The 21850-nt window shown below is 45.9% G+C and overlaps 1 protein-coding gene across 1 annotated transcript; it reads left to right on the top strand.

The window, feature by feature from the left end:
- Positions 1-504: 504 nt before the first annotated feature.
- On the top strand, positions 505-21156 carry LOC135679208 (serrate RNA effector molecule-like). The gene is made up of 12 exons (XM_065192698.1): positions 505-1019; positions 1146-1249; positions 2801-2840; positions 17316-17390; positions 17547-17621; positions 17720-17767; positions 18022-18090; positions 18175-18981; positions 19057-19105; positions 20180-20439; positions 20519-20710; positions 20889-21156. Exons 1-12 carry the CDS (start codon positions 628-630, stop codon positions 20947-20949), a joined length of 2172 nt encoding a protein of 723 aa, XP_065048770.1. The 5' UTR covers positions 505-627; the 3' UTR covers positions 20950-21156.
- Positions 21157-21850: the final 694 nt, after the last annotated feature.

Here is a 21850-nt window from a genome sequence, read left to right as displayed (position 1 = left end):
CAGGTTTAAGCCAAGCGTTATTAATGGTTTAAGTTCTCAATTTGCCTTTTTTTTTTCCTAATAAGATGACCTATTTTCAATTTTCGATTCTCCTGTTTCAGATAATACCTCAAATATCTCTCACTGTGGTGCAAATGTACTATTCCCACCACAAACACCCCTATGAGCCAACGGTCCATAGTTTGGTGAAAATACTGTAAAAATTATTTGAAAATATTATAAAATCTACTTAAAAAATATTTTCAGTACGTTAATAAAAATATTATAGTGTTATTAAACAATACGGTAAGTGAGCTAAATAAAATCAAGCATATTAAAAACTATTTGATATATCATATATATATATATATATATATATATATATATATATATATATATATATATATATATATATATATATATATATATATATATATATATATATATATATATATATATATATATATAAAACTTAAAAGAGTGTATTTGTAATATTCATAACCTAAGGGGTCATTTATGCATGTGTTGAGTTCGGCTTAAATCTCCTCCTCCATTTCTTTCATCCCGAACTCCTCCCCCCTCGTTTTTTCTAGGGTTACCGCTCAGATCGATTGCTACGGTTTCCCGATCTTTTCTATCACCATCTTCATGGCGGACGTCATCGATATGCCCACCGAAACCCTTGATCGTGGCCTTGATATCCAGCCGCAGCGGCAGGAGAGCCACGGCGGCGGATCCCCCTCATCGCCGGCCCGGCCTCCGAAGAGGCGGGACAGGGATATGACGGAGAAGAGGGACGAATATAGGGCCCGCTCGCCGTCGCTTCCCCCGCCCCCGCCGCTGGGGCAGCCGCGGGACGACAGGGATCGGGAGTATCGCAGGAGGGGTAGTCGTAGCCCGCCACCGTACCGTGACCGACGGCATTCGCCTCCTCGCCGATCCCCTCCCCCCGGATCCTTTAAGCGAGCAAGGAGGGATGATGGTGGATATGAGCGGCGCCGAGGTAGCCCGAGAGGGGGTTATGGACCGGATGGCAGAAGGTGGGCAAGAAATCTGGTCCTTCAATATCAAAATATGAACTCCAGCAAGAACAATTTTTTTCATCGATAGTGGGATTGCCTGTTTAATGGCTCTGTTAAGTTGATGCTATTTGCTTATAATTCCAGGTATGGTTATGATTATGGTGGTGGGTACGATAGAGGTGGCTCAGGAAGCAGAGGTGGGTATGGGGATGAGAGGCCTCACGGTCGCTATATGAATCATCCATCAGGTAATTGTGAAGTCAGCACTCTTTCTAGCCGCTTGTGGACTTCAATTAATATAAAAATCGTTCAGATAAGAGATACTCTGAAAATTACTATGCTTGCAAACTCTTCCAGTTACATAGTGAGAATTCCTGATTCCGTGCACACCTGACCTGAATGAGAGAAGTGCTTCATTCCTTATGTGTGATATAGGTCCTTCTGTCAGCATAAATGAAATTCATACTGAGATGACCTTGTAGGTTCTAGTTTGCTAATTATCGATATCTTACTCATGCATACTCTGCATATTTCTTGCATCTTATATTGCAAGTCATAGTTGGTTTTGGATATCCTTTCTCATGTGTTGCCTTTGTACACACCTACTCTTCCACCACTTTAGTCTGCATAGTTATCACCTCCTTCCTCTTTGGGCATTGGCCGACCCCTCCTCTACCTTTGTTGCAATTGCAGCTAGCAACTCTACATTCAGGTGTCCAAATAGCTGCGCCTGCTATTATGCTTGCATTTGTGCGTTTACCTGTGACTGTTACTTGCAGGCATTTTCAATTTCAGACAGCAGACTCCCCCTAGCGCTCATTGATAGACATTCAATATTAGTGAATGAGAAGGTTGTTTTATAAGAAAACTGGGAGGAAATTCCAACTGTACAAGAATTAATAGTCCAGAGCTGAATGCAATTTTATTTGCTTATTTTGTGTGCCAAAGTGTGTTCTTACAGCCAGGGGATGACTTTTGAAATTGCTAGAACATTGAAAGGGATCTGGACAATCTTGTGGTGGGGGTTGTAGAAAGAGTTGAGTATGAGAGAAGAGTCCACCATTTAAATGCTGAATGTTGTCCCATCTATTTACAGGAAAGATGACTGGAGGAGTGCCAATGTCAGTCTGAGGTTTCCATGTTGGAACCTAGTGCGATATGGTAGGATCTCTCCCACAATTTCTCACATAATACCTTCTAACAGAGGGGAAGAAAGCATCTAATTTCTAGTGGGCATGTGTCTGTACTGCAAAGAGACGAGCATTCTTCCTGGGCTGTATGTTATCATACTAACAAAGTTCTTAGTAGGATGCAGCTTTTATCCATGTGGATGATGTAACGTGCCAAATTGCCTGGATTGCAACCTTATCAATCCACTCATCTAATCTAGGTGGAAATGATTGCCATATTGAAGGATCTTTTAATGTCAGTTCTCATGCTTGTGCCTTTGTTAAAAGTACTGAAGCAAAATAATAAAGTAGTTACTGGTTAAAGTTGTCTTGAGTTAAAGCAAAATGATTTAGTTGGTTATGTCAAGATACTTTTAGTAATGCATATTGCCATTCTGATGATGTAAAATAATTATTTGATGTATTAGCATTCTTTAAAGTCTTATGCTTTTGTTAATTAATAAACGTTGTCTTGAGTTAAAGCAAAATGATTTAGTTGGTTATGTCAAGATACTTTTAGTAATGCATATTGCCATCCTGATGATGTAAAATAATTATTTGATGTATAATAGCATTCTTTAAAGTCTTATGCTTTTGTTAATTAATAATCATTGGATTTGCCTGATTCAGGATATGATGGTTATGGTGATGGTTCCGAGGTTATTCAGAGGTTTGTAATTTGTCACATGTTTTTATTAAATATGGTTCATGTTCCTTTGTTATGCTCCCTTTTTCTGGCTTAATTATGTCTACCGTCGTTCCCTATCATGTTTTTTTCATGAGTATTTCTCTTTTAGAGAATTTTTTATTAATTTTGTTATGGCATGGACATTCAGCCATTATTTTATAACATGAAACTCTAGCAACACAAGTTCTTAACTAGGGTAGGACTCTCTCTTCTCCAGGTCGACGTCCCTTAGCTCTCCCTCTTATTGGCAACTAGGATAGGATTCTCACTTCTCCAGGCCAGTGCCTCTTAGCTCTCCCTCTTATTGGCTATGCAAGTCCTTCAATCGAAATAGGTATCAGATTGAGGAGGGTTGGTTCTCTAGGTTGATCGCATATCCTTCTCTTGATTCGAGTGGGCATCATATTGGGTTTGCTGCAAGTGGAGTTGATGTTGGTCTGACTACAACTTGATCCGAAGCTTGAGATTGGGCTTGCATTGGGTTCGGCCAGATTGGATTTAACTTGGAGTTTGACTCGAACTCTAGTTGAGTTGAATTGGACTTCGACTGGAACTTGGTTTGAGCAAAACTTGAGTAGTCTGAGCTATGTTTGATTTGGTCCTTGAGCTCAAATTTGAGCTTAAGCTTGCTTCGGTTCGATCAAGATCGATTTGAAATCGACTCGAATCCCGGTCGAGCTGAATCGGAGTTTAGCTAGTACTCAGCTTGATTGTCCTAGATTATGGATCCCCCAATTGGGCAATTCAACTCATGATGAATATGGTTTTGAGGTTCTTCTCTCTATCTGCGAGTTTGGGCCATTGGAGGATTTCGTTTGGCTTATCATCATGGTCGGTGTTGCCGTGTTTAACTATGCCATCTTTTTGTGTTGTCTTGGTGGGGTTCTTATTGTCAATCACCATCGATCCGAGGGTTTTATTTTTCAACTTCTTGAGGTTGCAAGCTTGTTGTTGCCCCTCTCTATTTCTCCTCTTTTGTCAGTTGGAGGATTTTGATTTTCCCCGTGTTGTAGTTAGAGCCATGTGCTTTCGTCCAGCGTTTATCATCCTCTTTGCTTGGCCATTGGGTGCCAAGTCCACCATTGATTTAATCGGATCTCGTGTGATGAGAAACTTTCTTTCATCCTTCTAGAGTTGACACTTTTGTGCTTGACAGAAATAAGCATCTCAATCCCAAAGGTAAGGCTTTCCAAGGATGACTTAACATATGTCATGAGACACTACTTTGTATGTCGCCTCGTCGATCTACTGAATGGTTATTGCAAAGTGAATCTTGCATTGCCAGTCGATCTTTATCTCCACATTCTTGTGTAAGCAACTTGTAGGATATGAGTGTGGATGCGGTGTCATCTCCAGGTTGAGCTTTTGGACCAATCTCACCGAGATCGAAGATAGTGCTAATGACCTCTTGTTTCACCTAGATCTTTACGGTGAATGAGTTCTTCTCGAACTTTTAGACTGTGGGATGGACTCGAGTGTATAACCTTCGGTCTTGCCATCATCGATATACTCGGATTTGCATGAATAATCGACGCATTGTCACGAACGGTCGTCGAGCACCCGTAACAACTTCGTTCAATGAACCGTTCGCCGCTTTTGTTTACATGTACAGATGCTTGGCAGCATGTTTTGACTTGGTTTTATGCTCTTTTGCTTGTAAAAAATGTAAGTTCGAACAAGTTGCAGTGCTACAGTGCGATTGCTCACTACAACGAGCAAATCAACCCAAAATGGCTCCGTTTTCGGGTGTCATAGGTTGTTTGCTGCTGCCCGTCGTTGCATGCGAAATGTCAGCCATCTCAGCACCTTGGAACCACTCGGGTGGCACCATGGTGTCACGACCTTAGCTGGAATTGCCTAAGGCGTGAGGCACCCTTGCGGCCAAAGACTCGAAGCTAGCGTGCGTTGCCAAAGTCGCGGGTCACCCGTGCGGCAAAGACGCGAACTTAGCTTGCGTTGCCTAAGTCGCGCTTCGCCCTTGCGATCTTGCTCCGCAAGGATCAGCCACTTTGTAACCTCTCGCAGGTCCCGAAGGACCTGTAAAAGAGAAAGAAAGTTAGATCGAAAAAACGAGCAACGGACAAGTCCCGAAGTCTCGCGAAAAGGGAAGCTTTACAAGCAAATCGTCGAACACCTTGTGTGCACAAGAGAAAAGAGGGAGAGGGAGGAAAACAAGGCTTTCAAGGATGAACGAACAGCTGCAAGCCCACAAACAGCCGCTCACCTGGTCCCGGGCGCAAAACCAAGTTCCCGTAAAGGTCACGTGCGAACTTGCGAAAGAGTGTTCAACGCCCGGTATATAACCGAAGCCCCATCCAGCCATGTGCCACCCGGGGGGTTCCTGGGTGCTGAGATGGCTGACAGTTTGGTGAGCGGAGGCAGCACTCCGCTCACCTCCCGCGGCACGCGAAAACGGAGTCGTTTTGGGCTGTTTTGGGGCTGTTTTGCTCGGTTCGGTGAGCGATCGCTTTTGCAACGCTGCAGCTTGTTCGAACTTACATATTTACAGCAAAATGACCCAAAACCATGAGAAAACATGCTGTCAAGCAGCTGTACATGCGGGTGTGAGCGACGAACGGTTCGTTGAACGGAGTTGTTGCGGGTGCGCGACGACCGTTCGTGACATTCTCCCCCACTTAAACTGTCGACGCCCTCGTCGACGCTTGTTGGTAGTTGTTGATGACTTCTTCTTCATGTCGTAGGGCGTCTTCAGGCTCCCAACTGGCTTCAGTTCGGGGAAGCTTTCGCCACTTCACCAAGTACTCTATCTGTTCCGCTCCGCTGGGTAGCTTTATCTTACGATCCGCCAGAATGGTTTCCACTCGCTTCTCGTAGGAGGCTGTGATGGGAGGAAGCCGAGTTGGAACACTTCGAGAAGCGTCTTGCGGATCTGAATGGTAGGCCTTCAGGTTGCTGGCGTGAAGAACGTTGTGAATTTTGAACCACGCCGGCAGCTGCAACTTGTAAGAAACATTGCCTACTCTGCTGATAATTGGGAAGGGCCCTTCATACTTACGCACCAATCCTTTGTGAACTCTGTTCCTGAAGAATTGGAGTGATGCTGGTTGGAGCTTTACCAACACCAAATCGCCAACTTTGAACTCTTGTGGTCGCCTTCCCAAGTCTGCCCACTTCTTCATCCGTTTTGCCGCCTTCTCCAAGTAAGCTCGCGTAATATCGGCATTTCGATGCCACTCCTTTGCGAAATGATAGGTTGATGGACTACTCCCAGTATACCCAATTGCCATAGTGTGCGGAGTCGACGGTTGTTGTCCTGTGATAATTTCGAAGGGGCTCTTGTTGGATGCAGAGCTCCGCTGCAAGTTGTAGGAGAATTGGGCGATGTCCAACAGCTTCACCCAATCTCGTTGATTGGCACTCACGTAGTGCCGGAGATACTGCTCCAAGAGCGAATTTATTCTTTCAGTCTGACCATCCGTCTGGGGGTGGAGGCTTGTAGAGAAGTATAACTTTGACCTCAACAATTTGAATAGCTCGGTCCAGAAACGTCCCAGGAACCGAGCATCCCGATCACTAATGATATTGTGTGGGACTCCCCAATACTTCACTACACCCTTCATCATCAGTCTGGCCGCCTCTTCAGCTGAACAATGTAGGGGGGCAGCAATGAAAGTTGCATACTTTGAAAACCGATCGACCACCACGAGTATCGATCCAAGTCCCCCTACAGGTGGCAAACTTGATATGAAGTCTAAGGAAATGCTCTCCCATGGCCTTTCTGGTACGGGCAACGGCTCCAAAAGTCCCACCGGCTTCTGCTGCTCCGCCTTGTCTTGTTGGCAAGTAAGGCATGTTCGAACATACTCCTCCACATCAATCCCCATCTTTGGCCAGTAGAAGGCCCTCTCCACGAGAGCCAACGTTCTGTGAATGCCGGGGTGTCCAGCCCAAAGGGAATCGTGACACTCTTTTAAGAGTTCACGCCTCAAATTGTCCACTCGGGGAACATAAACCCTATTCCCTTTTGTGTAAACAAGTCCCTCCTGGACCCAAAATCGTCGTGCCTTGCCTTCTTTGATGAGCTGCATCAGGATAACTGCCTGGGGATCACTATACAGTCCATCTCTGATTCGGGAAAGGAAGTTGGAGTGTAACTGACTTGCTTGGCCTCTGCCCTCCAGTTGTGCAGCATTCACGCATTCCACTTTCCGACTCAGCGCATCGGCCACGACATTCGCCTTCTCGGGCTTGTATTCCATTGCCATATCAAATTCAGCCAGGAAGTCCTGCCACCGTGCTTGCTTTGGGGAGAGCTTCTTCTGAGTTTGGAAATAACTCAGGGCGATGTTGTCTGTCCTCAGCACAAATCGCGACCCGAGAAGGTAGTGTCGCCAACTCGTAGACAGTGAATCACTGCTGTCATCTCCTTCTCATGCACTGGATACCGCCTCTCGGTCTCGTTGAGTTTGCGGCTCTCGTAGGCCACCGGATGACCTTCCTGCATGAGTACTCCTCCAATAGCGAAGTCCGAAGCATCTGTGTGGACTTCAAAGGGCTCTCCATAGTTTGGCAATTTGAGCACTGGTTCTTCTAGGACAGCAGCTTTCAGGTCTTGGAATGCTATCTCACATTTGTCCGACCACTTCCAAGGCTGCTCCTTCTTCAGCAACTCCGTCAGTGGGGTTGCCCGCTTCGAATACCCGGCAATGAAGCGTCGATAGTAGTTGACGAAACCAAGGAAGGATCTCAACTCTGGCACCTTCTTTGGAGTTCGCCATTCCGCAACTGCTTGCACCTTCGACTTGTCCATCCGAATGGAGCCATCACCGATTCGATGCCCCAAGAATAGGATCTCAGTTTGAGCAAAGTAGCATTTCTCCCTTTTTACGAACAACGTGTTCTCCCTGAGAACCTTGAAAATCGTCCGAAGGTGCTTGACATGCTCCTCGAGCGTTTGGCTGTAGACGACGATATCGTCCAAGTAGACGACCACGAACTTATCCAAATACTCCTTGAATAGCTGGTTCATGAGTGGCCTTATCCACTCATCCAAGTAGACGATATCGTCCAAGTAGACGATATCGTCCATATCCTTGAATAACTTATCCAAGTAGACGATATCGTCCAAGTAGACGACCACGAACTGACCTTCAGGACGTTCGCCACCACAGCAGGTTCTTGAATGGCCTCTTCGTTGAGTGGCTCTAGCTTCATAGCAGCCACGAATGTCAGTTCGCCCTTTCGCACCCCTTTCTTCAATTGTAACGCCGAAATATGTTGGGGCTCCTTGGTTCCTCTCCGAGAGACGGGAACCACGCAGGGGTCATCGCCTCCCATCATACATAGGGAGTTCAAGAACGGCATCGGCACCAACTTCGCCGCGTGCATAAATTCCATTCCAAGAATCACTTGGAAGTCGTCCAGTGGCACGGCCATCATGTTGGTGTTTCCGCTCCAAGTCCCGATTTTGATAGGAACACCCTTCGCCAACCCGGAGATTCGCCTGGCCTCCGAGTTCACCGCTTTCATTCGGCTTGGGCTCTTCTCCAAGATCAACCCAAGTCGCTGTGCTTCACGATCGGCTATGAAGTTGTGGGTAGCGCCCGTGTCCACCATTGCACGGGTCATTTGGCCATTCAGCTTGATGTCTATGTACATCAACTCACCACTTCCTGCTTTCTGTTGCTTTGTCTTGTTGTTCTCCCCCACTTGACCCCGCATAGCGTTCAGCAAACGCATTGCTCCCATTCGGGGTCCTTGCGACTCTTCGTCATCGCTGCTGGATTCTGAACTGCTTGAACTAAGAGCAACAGCTTTGCCCTTTTCCGATCGGGGAGGGTGGATGGAAGCCGTCAAAGCATTGAGTGCCTGTTTCTGTGGGCACTCCCTTACCATGTGCGGTCCTCCGCACAAGAAGCAAGGAAGGATCTCAACTCTGGCACCTTCTTTGGAGTTCGCCATTCCGCAACTGCTTGCACCTTCGACTTGTCCATCCGAATGGAGCCATCACCGATTCGATGCCCCAAGAATAGGATCTCAGTTTGAGCAAAGTAGCATTTCTCCCTTTTTACGAACAACGTGTTCTCCCTGAGAACCTTGAAAATCGTCCGAAGGTGCTTGACATGCTCCTCGAGCGTTTGGCTGTAGACGACGATATCGTCCAAGTAGACGACCACGAACTTATCCAAATACTCCTTGAATAGCTGGTTCATGAGAGTACAGAATGTGGCCGGAGCGTTGGTTAAGCCAAAAGGCATCACCAAGAACTCAAACGCTCCATATCTGGTCACACAAGTAGTCTTTGCTTCGTCGCCTTCAGCAATGCGCACCTGCCAATATCCCGACCGAAGGTCAAGTTTTGAGAAATACTTCGCCTTGCCCAATTGATCGAACAAGTCCGCAATGAGCGGGATGGGATACTTGTTCTTCACTGTTACTTTGTTGAGGGCTCGGTAGTCGACGCATAATCGGAGGCTCCCATCTTGTTTCTTCTGGAAGAGAACTGGAGCTCCGAAAGGTGCTTTTGAGCTGCGGATGAGACCACCGCTTAGCAGTTCACCTAACTGCTTTCTAAGTTCTGCCAACTCTGGCGGGGGCATGCGGTAGGGTGGTCTCGCTGGAGGCTTCACTCCTGGCTCCAGCTCGATACTGTGATCCACGCCTCTGCGTGGTGGAAGAGTCTTCGGCAACTCGGGTGGCATAACGTCTTTGAACTCCTTCAGGACGTTCGCCACCACAGCAGGTTCTTGAATGGCCTCTTCGTTGAGTGGCTCTAGCTTCATAGCAGCCACGAATGTCAGTTCGCCCTTTCGCACCCCTTTCTTCAATTGTAACGCCGAAATATGTTGGGGCTCCTTGGTTCCTCTCCGAGAGACGGGAACCACGCAGGGGTCATCGCCTCCCATCATACATAGGGAGTTCAAGAACGGCATCGGCACCAACTTCGCCGCGTGCATAAATTCCATTCCAAGAATCACTTGGAAGTCGTCCAGTGGCACGGCCATCATGTTGGTGTTTCCGCTCCAAGTCCCGATTTTGATAGGAACACCCTTCGCCAACCCGGAGATTCGCCTGGCCTCCGAGTTCACCGCTTTCATTCGGCTTGGGCTCTTCTCCAAGATCAACCCAAGTCGCTGTGCTTCACGATCGGCTATGAAGTTGTGGGTAGCGCCCGTGTCCACCATTGCACGGGTCATTTGGCCATTCAGCTTGATGTCTATGTACATCAACTCACCACTTCCTGCTTTCTGTTGCTTTGTCTTGTTGTTCTCCCCCACTTGACCCCGCATAGCGTTCAGCAAACGCATTGCTCCCATTCGGGGTCCTTGCGACTCTTCGTCATCGCTGCTGGATTCTGAACTGCTTGAACTAAGAGCAACAGCTTTGCCCTTTTCCGATCGGGGAGGGTGGATGGAAGCCGTCAAAGCATTGAGTGCCTGTTTCTGTGGGCACTCCCTTACCATGTGCGGTCCTCCGCACAAGAAGCATCCTCCAGGTTTTGAGGTCTTGCCTTTAGGGTTCGGCCCTTTGTGGGAGCTCTTCTTTTGTTCGCCCCTGAGCTCCTTCCCTCGAGAATGTTTTGGAGGGCGATTGCTTGAAGATTGTTTCCTTCTCGCCGGGTCTTCAGAGGAAACAAAGTCGGTGAGCCTTTCTGCAGCTGCAATTGCCCCGACCACATCGGTAACATTCCTTCGATTCAGCTCTTGTTGAGCCCATGGTTTCAAACCATCAAGGAAGCTGAACAACTTGTCCTTCTCGGACATGTCCTGTATGTTCAGCATTAGCGCAGAAAATTGCTTCACGTAGTCTCGGATGGTGGTACTTTGGCGGAGTTGTCTCAACTTCCTTCTTGTGACGAACTCTGTGTTCTCCGGTAGGAACTGAGTTCTCAACTCCCGCTTCAAGTCTTCCCATGTGTCGACTCGACACCGACCTTGTTGGATCTCCTCCCAACGAGTTCGCCACCAAAGTTTCGCATCTCCGTTCAGATACATTGTTGCTATAGAAACTTTGGTATCTTCAGAATCGGGCCTCGTAGCTCGGAAGTATTGCTCCATGTCGAACAAAAAGTTCTCGAGCTCCTTGGCATCTCTAGCCCCTCCATATCCATGGGGCTCAGGTGCCCTCAAGTTTTGTGGCGGTGCAACGCGGGTGTTGCCTCCTCCCGCATTTAGCGTTCTTGTGAGCATAGCCACCTTTGCCGTGAGTTCCGCCACAACATCCTGTAAGTGCAGCACGGAGTCCTTGGTGTCATCAGACAGTCGGTCGACTAGGGCCTCGACCTTGTCGATCCTGGACTCCGCTTCCTCTTGCGAGCTCTCTACCCCAACAAGCCTTTGTTGGCCATGGTAGAGTTCCTCCATGCTCGCTTCCAGAACATCCAGGCGGGTTTCCGCCGTCGTGAGTCTCTCCTTATGACTCTTTTTCCCAGTTAGCGCACCAGATTGCGCTTCCTCCGCTCGTGGAGAGTTGCCAACTTCTCGCTCATCCTGTTCGCTGCCGCGATCCTCGTGAGCGGCTCCAACAGCATGAGAGCGAGTGTGCACATGCAGCCCACCTGCGGCTGCTTGGGGCAAGGTTCCGGCTTGCCCCGTCTTGCTTGATTCGCCACGATGCTTTGCCATGGCGAAGTTGCGAAGTTCGTTCGCTGTTCGATCGAAGAGCTTGCCCGCTCTGATACCACAATGTCACGACCTTAGCTGGAATTGCCTAAGGCGTGAGGCACCCTTGCGGCCAAAGACTCGAAGCTAGCGTGCGTTGCCAAAGTCGCGGGTCACCTGTGCGGCAAAGACGCGAACTTAGCTTGCGTTGCCTAAGTCGCGCTTCGCCCTTGCGATCTTGCTCCGCAAGGATCAGCCACTTTGTAACCTCTCGCAGGTCCCGAAGGACCTGTAAAAGAGAAAGAAAGTTAGATCGAAAGAACGAGCAACGGACAAGTCCCGAAGTCTCGCGAAAAGGGAAGCTTTACAAGCAAATCGTCGAACACCTTGTGTGCACAAGAGAAAAGAGGGAGAGGGAGGAAAACAAGGCTTTCAAGGATGAACGAACAGCTGCAAGCCCACAAACAGCCGCTCACCTGGTCCCGGGCGCAAAACCAAGTTCCCGTAAAGGTCACGTGCGAACTTGCGAAAGAGTGTTCAACGCCCGGTATATAACCGAAGCCCCATCCAGCCATGTGCCACCCGGGGGGTTCCTGGGTGCTGAGATGGCTGACATTTTGGTGAGCGGAGGCAGCACTCCGCTCACCTCCCGCGGCACGCGAAAACGGAGCCGTTTTGGGCTGTTTTGGGGCTGTTTTGCTCGGTTTGGTGAGCGATCGCTTTTGCAACGCTGCAGCTTGTTCGAACTTACATATTTACAGCAAAATGACCCAAAACCATGAGAAAACATGCTGTCAAGCAGCTGTACATGCGGGTGTGAGCGACGAACGGTTCGTTGAACGGAGTTGTTGCGGGTGCGCGACGACCGTTCGTGACAATGGGGGATGGGGCTTCGGTATAGTGTTGGGCGTTGAACAATCTTTCACAAGTTCGCACGTTAACTTGATGGGAACTTGTCTTCGTGCCCGACACTCGGTGAGCAGCTATTTGTGGACTTGCAGCTATTCGTTCAACCTTCTAAAGTCCTTGTTTTCCTCCCTTCTCTCTTTTCTCTTGTGCACGCAAGGTGTTCACTGAATTGCTCGTGAAGCTTCCCCTTTCGCGAGACGTCGGGACTTGTCCGTCGCTCGTTCTTCGAACTAATCAACTTCTTTTACAGGTCCTTCGGGACCTGAGTGAGGTTGCAAATTTGCTGACTTTTGCAGACGTATATTGCAAGGGTGCGTCATGACTTAGGCAATCCTAGCTAAGTTCGAGAAGTTGGCGCAAGGGCGCTTCGCGACTTAGGCAACTCAAGCTAAGTTCGCGTCTTGGCCGCAAGGGTGTCTCACGACTTAGGCAATTCCAGCTAAGTTCGTGACATTGTGGTATCAGAGCGGGCAAGCAATTCGGGCGAGTAGCGAAGGAATTTCGTAATTTCACTATGGCAAGGCATCGTGGCGAATCAATCAAGCCGGGGCAAGCCGGACCCTTGCCCCAAGCAGCCGCAGGTGGGCTACAAGTGCATACTCGCTCTCATGCTGTTGGAGCCGCTCAGGAGGAGTGCGGCAGCGAACATGATGAGCGAGAAGTTGGCTACTCTCCACGAGCGGAGGAGGTGCAATCTAGAGCGCCAACTAGGAAAAAGAGTCATAAGGAGAGACTCACAACGGCGGAAACCCGCTTGGATGTTCTTGAAGCGAGCTTGGAGGAACTCTACCATGGCCAACGAAAGTTTCTTGGGGTAGAGAGCTCGTAAGAAGAAGCTGAATCCCGGATCGACAAGGTTGAGGCCCTAGTTGACCGATTGTCAGACGACACCAAAGACTTCGTACAACATCTGCAAGAAGTCGTGGCGGAACTCACTTCCAGGGTGACCATGCTCACAAGAGCACTGAATGCGGGAGGAAGCAACACCTGCGTTACGCCGCTACAAAACTTAAGGGCACCCGAGCCGCATTGTTATGGAGGTGCTAGAGATGCTAAAGAGCTCGAGAATTTCCTGTTCGACATGGAACAATACTTTCGAGCTACGAGGCCTGATTTTGAAGAAACCAAAGTTTCTATAGCAACCATGTATTTGAATGAAGATGCAAAACTTTGGTGGCGAACCTGCTGGGAGGAGATCCAACAAGGTCAGTGTCGGGTGGATACATGGGAGGACTTAAAGCGAGAGTTGAGAACTCAGTTTCTACCTGAGAACACAGAGCTCGTTGCAAGGAGGAAACTAAGACAACTCTGCCAAAGTACTTCCATCCGAGATTACGTGAAGTAATTTCCTACACTAATGTTGGACACACACGACATGTCCGAGAAGGATAAGCTGTTTAGCTTCCTCGATGGTTTGAAGCCATGAGCTGAACAAGAACTGCATCGAAGGAATGTCACCGATGTGATCGGGGCAATTGCTATCGCAGAAAGGCTCACCGACTTTGTTTCCTCCGAGGACTCGGGAAAAAGGAAACAATCTTCAGGAAATTGCCCTTCAAAATATTCTCGAGGGAAGGAGCCCGAAGGCGAACAAAGGAAGAAGAGTTCCCATAAAGGGCCGAGCTCTAAAGGCAAGGCTCCGAAAACTGGCGGATGCTTCTTGTGCGGAGGGCCGCATATGGTGAGGGAGTGCCCACAAAAATAGGCACTCAATGCTTTAACAGTTTTCATCCACCCCTCAAATCATACAAGGGCAAAGTCGTCGCCCTCAGTTCAAGCAGTTCAGAATCCAGCAGCGACGATTAGAAGTCGCAAGGACCCCGGATAGGAGCAATGTGTTTGTTGAACGTTATGCAGGGTCAAGTGGGGGAGAACATGAAGGCAAGGCCACAAAAAGCAGGAAGCAACCAGCTTATGTACGTAGACATTAAGCACAATGGCCAAACGACCCGTGCAATGGTGGACACGAGCGCTACCCACAACTTTATTGCCGACCAAGAAGCAAAGCGACTTGGGTTGATCTTGGAGAAGAACCCAAGTCGAATGAAGGCGGTGAACTCAGAGGCCAAGCGAATCTCCGGGTTGGCAAAGGGAGTTCCCATCAAGATCGGAACATGAAGCGGGAGTACAAACATGATGGCGGTGCCACTAGACAACTTCCAAGTGATTCTTGGAATGAAGTTCATGCACGCGGCGAAATTAGTGCCACTGTCGTTCCTAAGCTCCCTATGTATGATGGGAGGCGATGACCCCTGTGTGGTTCCCGTCTCTCGGAGAGGAACCAGGGAACCCCAACAGATATCGACATTACAACTAAAGAAATGGGTACGAAAAGACGAATTAACATTCATGGCTACTATGAAGATAGAGTCAGTCGACGAGAAGACCATTCATGAACTTGCTGTGGTGACGAACGTCTTGAAGGAGTTCACAGACGTTATGCCACTCGAGTTGCCGAAGACTTTACCGTCATGCAGAGGTGTGGATCATCACATCGAGCTGGAGCCAGGAGTGAAGCCTCCAGCGAGACTACCCTACCGCATGCCCTCTCCAGAGTTGACAGAGCTCGGAAAGTAGTTAGGTGAACTACTAAGCGGTGGTCTCATCCGCAGTTCTAAAGCACACGTCGGAACTCCAGTTCTCTTCCAAAATAAACAAGATGAGAGCCTTCGACTATGCATTGATTATCGAGCCCTCAACAAAGTGACGGTGAAGAACAAGTATCCAATCTCGCTCGTCGTGGACTTATTCGACCAATTGGGCAAAACCAAGTATTTCTCCAAACTTGACCTCCGGTCGGGGTACTGGCATGTGCGCATTGCTGAAGGCGGCGAAGCGAAAACTACCTGTGTGACCAGGTATAGAGCGTTTGAGTTCTTGGTGATGCCTTTCGGCTTAACCAATTCTCCGGCCATATTCTGCACTCTTATGAACCAACTATTCAAGGAGTATTTGGATAAGTTTGTGGTCGTCTACTTGGACGATATCGTCGTCTACAACTAAACGCTCGAGGAGCATGTCGAGCACCTTCGGACAATTTTCAAGGTTCTCAAGGAGAACACTTTGTTCGTGAAAAGGGAGAAGTGTTATTTTGCTCAAACGGAGATCATATTCTTGGGGCATCGAATTGGTGATGGCTCCATTTGGATGGACAAATCGAAGGTGCAAGCTATTGCGAAATGGCGAACTCCAAAGAAGGTGCTCGAGCTGAGATCCTTCCTTGGTTTCGTCAACTACTATCGACGCTTCATAGCGGGGTATTCGAAGCGTGCAACTCCACTGACGGAGTTGCTGAAGGAGTAGCCTTGGAGGTGATCTAATAAATGTGAAGCTGCATTCCAAGATCTGAAGGTTGTTGTGTTGGAAGAACTGGTGCTCAAATTGTCGGACTATGGGGAGCTCTTCGAAGTCCATACAGATGCTTCTGACTTCGTTATTGGGGGAGTACTTATGCAGGAGGTGGCCTATGAGAGCCGCAAGCTCAACGAGATCGAGCGGTGGTCCACTGTCTACGAGTTTGGCGGCACTACCTTCTTAAATCGTGATTTGTGCTGAGGACAGACAACATCGCTTTGACCTATTTTTAAACTCAGAAGAAACTCTCCCCAAAGCAAGCACGATGACAGGACTTCCTTGCTGAGTTTGATATGACAATGGAGTACAAGCCTGGAAAGGCAAATGTCGTGGTCGATGCATTAAGCCGGAAAGTGGAGCGAGTGAATGCTGTACAGTTGGAGGGCAGAGGCCAAGCAAATCAATTGCACTCCAACTTCGTTTCCAGGATCAAGAATGGACTATACAATGATCCCCGGGCATTAACCCTGATGCAGCTCATCAAAGAAGGCAAGACACGACGATTTTGGGTCCATGAGGGACTCGTGTACACAAAAGGAATAGGGTTTATGTTCCTCAAGTGGACAATTTGAGGCGTGAGCTCTTAAGAGAGTGTCACGATTCTCTTTGGGTTGGACATCCGGGTATTCACAGAACCTTGGCTCTTGTGGAGAGGGCCTTCTACCGGCCGAAGATGGGGACTGATGCGGAGGAATATGTTCGAACGTGCCTCACTTGCCAACAAGACAAGGTGGAGCAGCGGAAGCTGGTGGGACTTTTGGAGCCGTTGCCCATACCAGAAAGGCCGTGGGAGAGCATTTCCTTAGACTTCATATCAAGCTTGCCGGCAGTAGGGGGACTTGGTGGTGTAATCTTGCATCGATTGTTCTTGTCCTTGGTGCAAGTAATGCCATCTTTTCCACTAATATTCATGATAGGCCATCGGGTAAAAGTCATGATGGATGAGCCTTCTAAAGTGTTCCCATGTCACCTCTTCATCGTTGTAGGATCGTAGGTGTTCCACCATTCTAGACCATGGTGTGCTACAATTGGAGCTGATGTTGGTCTAGTCACAACTTGATTCGAAGCTTGAGATTGGGCTTGCATTGGATTCAGCCAGAGTGGAGTTGAATCAAAATTCAACTTGAACTCGGTTGAGCTGAATTGGACTTTGATTGAAACTTGGTTTGAGCTGAACATGAGTCAAGCTTAAACTATGTTTGTTCTAGTCCTTGAGCTTGGATTCGATCGTGAGCTTGGTTCGGTTGGATTAGGATCTATGATTCTATTTGGATTTCGACTCGAACTCTGGCTGAGCCTGGTTGAGTCGAATTGGAGATCGACTTGAACTTGGCTTGATCGTCCCAGATCAGATAATACAGAGGTTAAATATTGTTGCATTGTCTGAGGGAACATCAGAATATATTTTCTTTGTCTACTCTTGTGGATCATATGTTTTTTAAGAAGTATGATGTGAAAACAAAATAGTGTTACATGAAGCTTTGCTAAAACTTTTCTACGATTGAGAAGATGGTATTATTTTAGCAGCATGGATGACATGACTGTGTTGGATTTCTCATGGTTTTGGGTTTCAATTGCTGAAATTCCATAACTTTTGGAATTCTCATTTATCTACTTGTTCATCATTTTGCAGGGGAGGTTTGATGACATACAAGCAGTTCATTCAAGAACTCGAAGATGATATTTCACCCACTGAAGCTGAGCACAGGTACATGTATTAGGGATACTAGGTATCACTTCAAAGAGTTAGTTTGTGATAAGCATTGTTGACCTTGCCACTTAACTTGTATCGGATTAGAATACTTGCCAATTCTGCTAGTTGTTTAGCTAGTATGGATGTTCAATCCAAGTTTTGATCATGTAGGTATGAAGAATACAGATCGGAATACATTTCCACTCAGAAGCGTGCTTATTTTGAAGCTCATAAAGAAAAACAATGGTACATGGTGCTTACATTATTCCATTTTTTATTATATTTTCATATGGAAGTTATGTAATATGATTGAAAACTTTTTACATGACTGCCTCCTGGTGTAGGTTGAAAGACAAATATCATCCAACTAACTTAGTGGCAGTCATTGAAAGGTGAGTTTCAGTGTATGCAACAACATAGACATGTTTTTAGAAGACTATTGGTAATTGTACGTTGAATATGATTTTCACTGTCTTTTACTTGAGGATTTCCTCCCTTTTTCCCTGTTTCAACCAGACAAGCTTTATTGTTTGTCTCTTCTTCATATGGTCAGGCTAGTTTGGTTTCATTTTTATATTTTTGCTTCTTCATTAGATTATTATCTTCACACTTCTAGTGCTATCATTATGTGTTGCATGTTTCACAGGAGGAAAGAACAGGCCAGGACTCTTGCAAAGGAATTCTTGCTTGATTTACAGAGTGGGACACTTGACCTGTAAGAGTTTCTTCTTAGACCTCATATGGGCTTTCCTAAGGTTTATGTTCCCTTGACTTGCGTTTTCCCTGCTTGTATCATCAGTGGACCAGGATTAACATCTTCTTCAGCTAGCAAGTCTGGGAATGGTAGTGAACCAAACTCTGAAGATGAGGCGGGCCCTGGTGGCAAAAGGAGAAGGCATGGTAGGGGGACAGAGAAAGAAAATGATCTGCTTTCTGCCACTCCCAAGGCTCACCCAGTTAGTTCTGAACCTCGACGAATTCAAGTTGACATTGAACAAGCACAAGCCTTGGTCCGTAAGCTTGACATGGAGAAGGGTATCGAGGACAATGTCCTTTCCAGTAGTGGTCATGGTAAGTTGGAAGTGGAGAAGTCTCATGGAGGCTCCATGGGGCCAATTGTAATTATACGTGGCCTGAATGCTATCAAGGGCCTTGAAGGTGTCGAACTGTTAGATACTTTGATTACCTACCTGTGGCGTGTCCATGGCTTGGATTACTACGGCATGTCTGAGTCATCTGAAGCCAAGGGTCTTCGGCATGTTAGAGCTGACAATAAGACACATGATGGAACTGATGCTAGTGGATCTGATTGGGAGAAGAAACTTGATTCATTCTGGCAAGCAAGACTGGAAGGTCAGGATCCCTTGGAAACATTGACAGCCAAAGATAAGATTGATGCAGCAGCTATCGAGGCTCTAGATCCTCTTGTGAGGAAAATACGAGATGAAAAATATGGTTGGAAGTACGGATGTGGAGCAAAGGGTTGCACAAAGCTTTTCCACGCTCCTGAGTTTGTTCATAAGCATCTCAGGCTGAAACACCCAGACCTCGTAATGGAGCTCACCTCAAAAGTTCGAGAAGATCTGTATTTTCAGAATTATATGAAGTAAGAATTTAGCATATCTGGTGTCCCAAAATTAGTGGCTACATTGAGAGAACCACTGACTTCTTTCTAATGCAGTGATCCAAATGCACCTGGTGGGACTCCTGTCATGCAGCAATCTGCATCAGTATGACTTCTTTCTGTAGTGTTAAGCATATTGTTTTTGCCTCGTGATTATGTCGTATTATTTTTTTCACTTTTGTGTTCTTTTACTCTGAACCCAAAGCACATTTACAACTTTCTAGTCAAGGTTTTAATTGTTGGTGTCAATCAATTAAAAAAAAATGATGAGAAAGAGGTTTCATCCATAGAGTTATTATAAAAAAATTAAAATAAAATAAGAAATCAATAAGGAATAGTTAAAGAATGCAATGGAACAATAATTAATTAAACTCCTTCCATTGTCCCTATTTGTAAAATTGTACCTTTATGCAAATGGATTTATCTAAACATGTTGATATAAGCAGAAAATGCTGATTGATGATAATGATAGGTTAAAGAGGAGGCAAGAGGTTGGTCTAATATTTCTTTGATTATTCTCTAAGTCGCCTGATGTTTGAATGAGTGGTTCTTTCCTTCCAATATTATTTTATAAATCTCTGGAATATGGAAGTTTGTGAGATGGGTTTACCCCCGTTGGACATCTCAGCATGCATAAATTTGTAAACTATCTTAGCAACTAGTTATAGAAACAGAAAATCGATAAATTAAAAAGAGCAATTAAAAAAATATGCAACAGTTTTGGTGATCGTTGTTGGGAACTGATGTCTATCTAATGCTAGTTAAGGCTCTGGATTTGATATGTATTCTAATTTTAGTCATTGGTATATCCGTATTGTCTAACAATATTTCGTCTTATTGTACACTCATTTTGTCTAAAACTTGTCATGTAGCTGAAATTGCAGAAATTTGTTTTATAATTTAATGAACTTATTGGAAATTTGTTTTGTGCAAAAGTGCTTTTAAGGGAGGACTAGGGATGTGAATTGTTTAATTGGATTTAATTTGGTTCTTCTGTTTAAAATTTTATTTGATCCAATTTTTTAACTTTTAATTTTGATGTTCTTTTATAGAAACTTCTTCTACTTTAGATTAATATTGCATTCTTATACATAAACAATCACTTGGATATGAACTTTCAAATATGTGATTCTGTGATCTTGAAATTTATTATTTTATTAGTTACACTTTCCATGTGCAGAAGGTGAAAATGCAGAAGAAACGACTGTTAGACGGCCGCCTTAGAGATGAACGTGGCAACCGCAGAGAGCCTAACAGGAACGATGGAGACGATGACCGGCATGATAGGACTGACAACTCACCTCGCGATGCCAATGATGGATCCGAAGTGGAGAATCATGACAAACCTCTGTATGATGCTTATGGTGGACAAGGCTTGCATGGTGCTTTTCCCTCAGATATTCCTCCTCCACCAGTGTTAATGCCTGTTCCTGGTGCTGGGTGAGTCGGTGGTTCCCAGAGTTCAAATCGAATTATTACCTCTATTAATCTTGTCTAAAATTTAATTATTACATATTAGCCCGTTGGGACCTTTTGTCCCTGCCCCACCAGAGGTTGCCATGCGTATGTTGAGGGACACTAGTGGACCATCATCGTTTGAAGCTACTGGAGGCCGTCGGGGTATCAAAGGAAGGCTTGGTCCGCAAGTGAGTGGTTCAGCGCCAGTTCTTGCTATGCCGCCAGCATTTCGACATGATCCTCGTCGCATAAGGTCTGTGACATTCTTGTATCAGTTTGTATGTTTTTTACTAGAACTAATGTACTTTTGCACTTTGTTATTTCTGAACTTTTGGTAATGATTTAGTTTTCGTGGTCGTGCCACCATTATGTGCTGCTGGATTCTGTCTATCTTGTCGATGTATTTTTAACTGGTCATCTTTGATTTGCAGTTATCAAGATCTTGATGCTCCAGAAGATGAAGTGACTGTTATAGACTATCGAAGTTTATAGGCTGCTCATATCCTGCTCATCCTTTGGAATGATATTTGTTCTGTGACCAGACAGCTCACTCCTTTTGTTCAATGAAGTATGACTAATTTCCTCGAAAGAGCATGTCACATTTTTGTAATATAGTCACACCTCCATTGAATTCATCGGTAATGTTCTCATTTATGGCCAGAAGGGAAGATTCAATAAAAACATATACTATTTATGCTATGCCATCAGACACTCTGCTTATTACTGCACTGTGTGATTTGTATACTGCATCGTCTCCTTTTGTAAACATTATGGGGATATTTTCTAAGTTGTGGAATGATAGAGTATGCTAACACCTTTAAGTGGCTCAGCATATTTAATTGACATCTTTATCGTGAGAACATGTACCGCATGCATTTCTTTATGTAAGTTCTCTATAAATTTCCTATGCCTGTTGCCATGTTTAAATGGTTGCAGCTATCTCAAGGATGAGGTGTTATGACGTTCCTCCGTGGATCGTCAACTCAAAGCTTGCTGTAAAGATTGGTGTCTATCATGCCGAATGGTAAACTTTCCTCTTCTGCAAATTTACTTGTTGCTATTCAATTGAAAGGACAGATAATTGCAGATAAAATGATGCAGAATTCAGCTGATCGGCCGTTCTGGTCATTGAGTCGTACCTTGGTGGAATCTGAAGAGTTTTGGTTTCCATTCGGTCATGCAAATTTGATAAAAAGATGTATTTACAAGCTAAACACTAACTGCATGTGAAACCACTTGAGTTCTGGTTTCTGTAGATGAAGCATGGAGGCAAAGTAGTCGGATTATGGAAGCAAATCACGCTTCCATAATTATATATATATATATATATATATATATATATATATATATATTTTGAAGAAAATAAAATTTGAAGAATGGGGGAGACTGTGGG

This window comes from Musa acuminata, chromosome BXJ1-7, assembly GCF_036884655.1.
Source record: "Musa acuminata AAA Group cultivar baxijiao chromosome BXJ1-7, Cavendish_Baxijiao_AAA, whole genome shotgun sequence".
NCBI classification, from domain to species: Eukaryota; Viridiplantae; Streptophyta; class Magnoliopsida; order Zingiberales; family Musaceae; genus Musa; species Musa acuminata.
This window is presented reverse-complemented; position numbering and strand designations above follow the sequence as displayed.

Excerpts from the sequence above, each read along its gene's own strand:
- LOC135679208 (XM_065192698.1), top strand. The coding sequence starts at position 628 with ATGGCGGACGTCATCGATATGCCCACCGAAACCCTTGATCGTGGCCTT. Across the intron at positions 17,391-17,546 it reads CCCACTGAAGCTGAGCACAG|GTATGAAGAATACAGATCGG; the intron begins GTACATGTATTA and ends TTGATCATGTAG. Across the intron at positions 20,711-20,888 it reads CATGATCCTCGTCGCATAAG|TTATCAAGATCTTGATGCTC; the intron begins GTCTGTGACATT and ends TTTGATTTGCAG.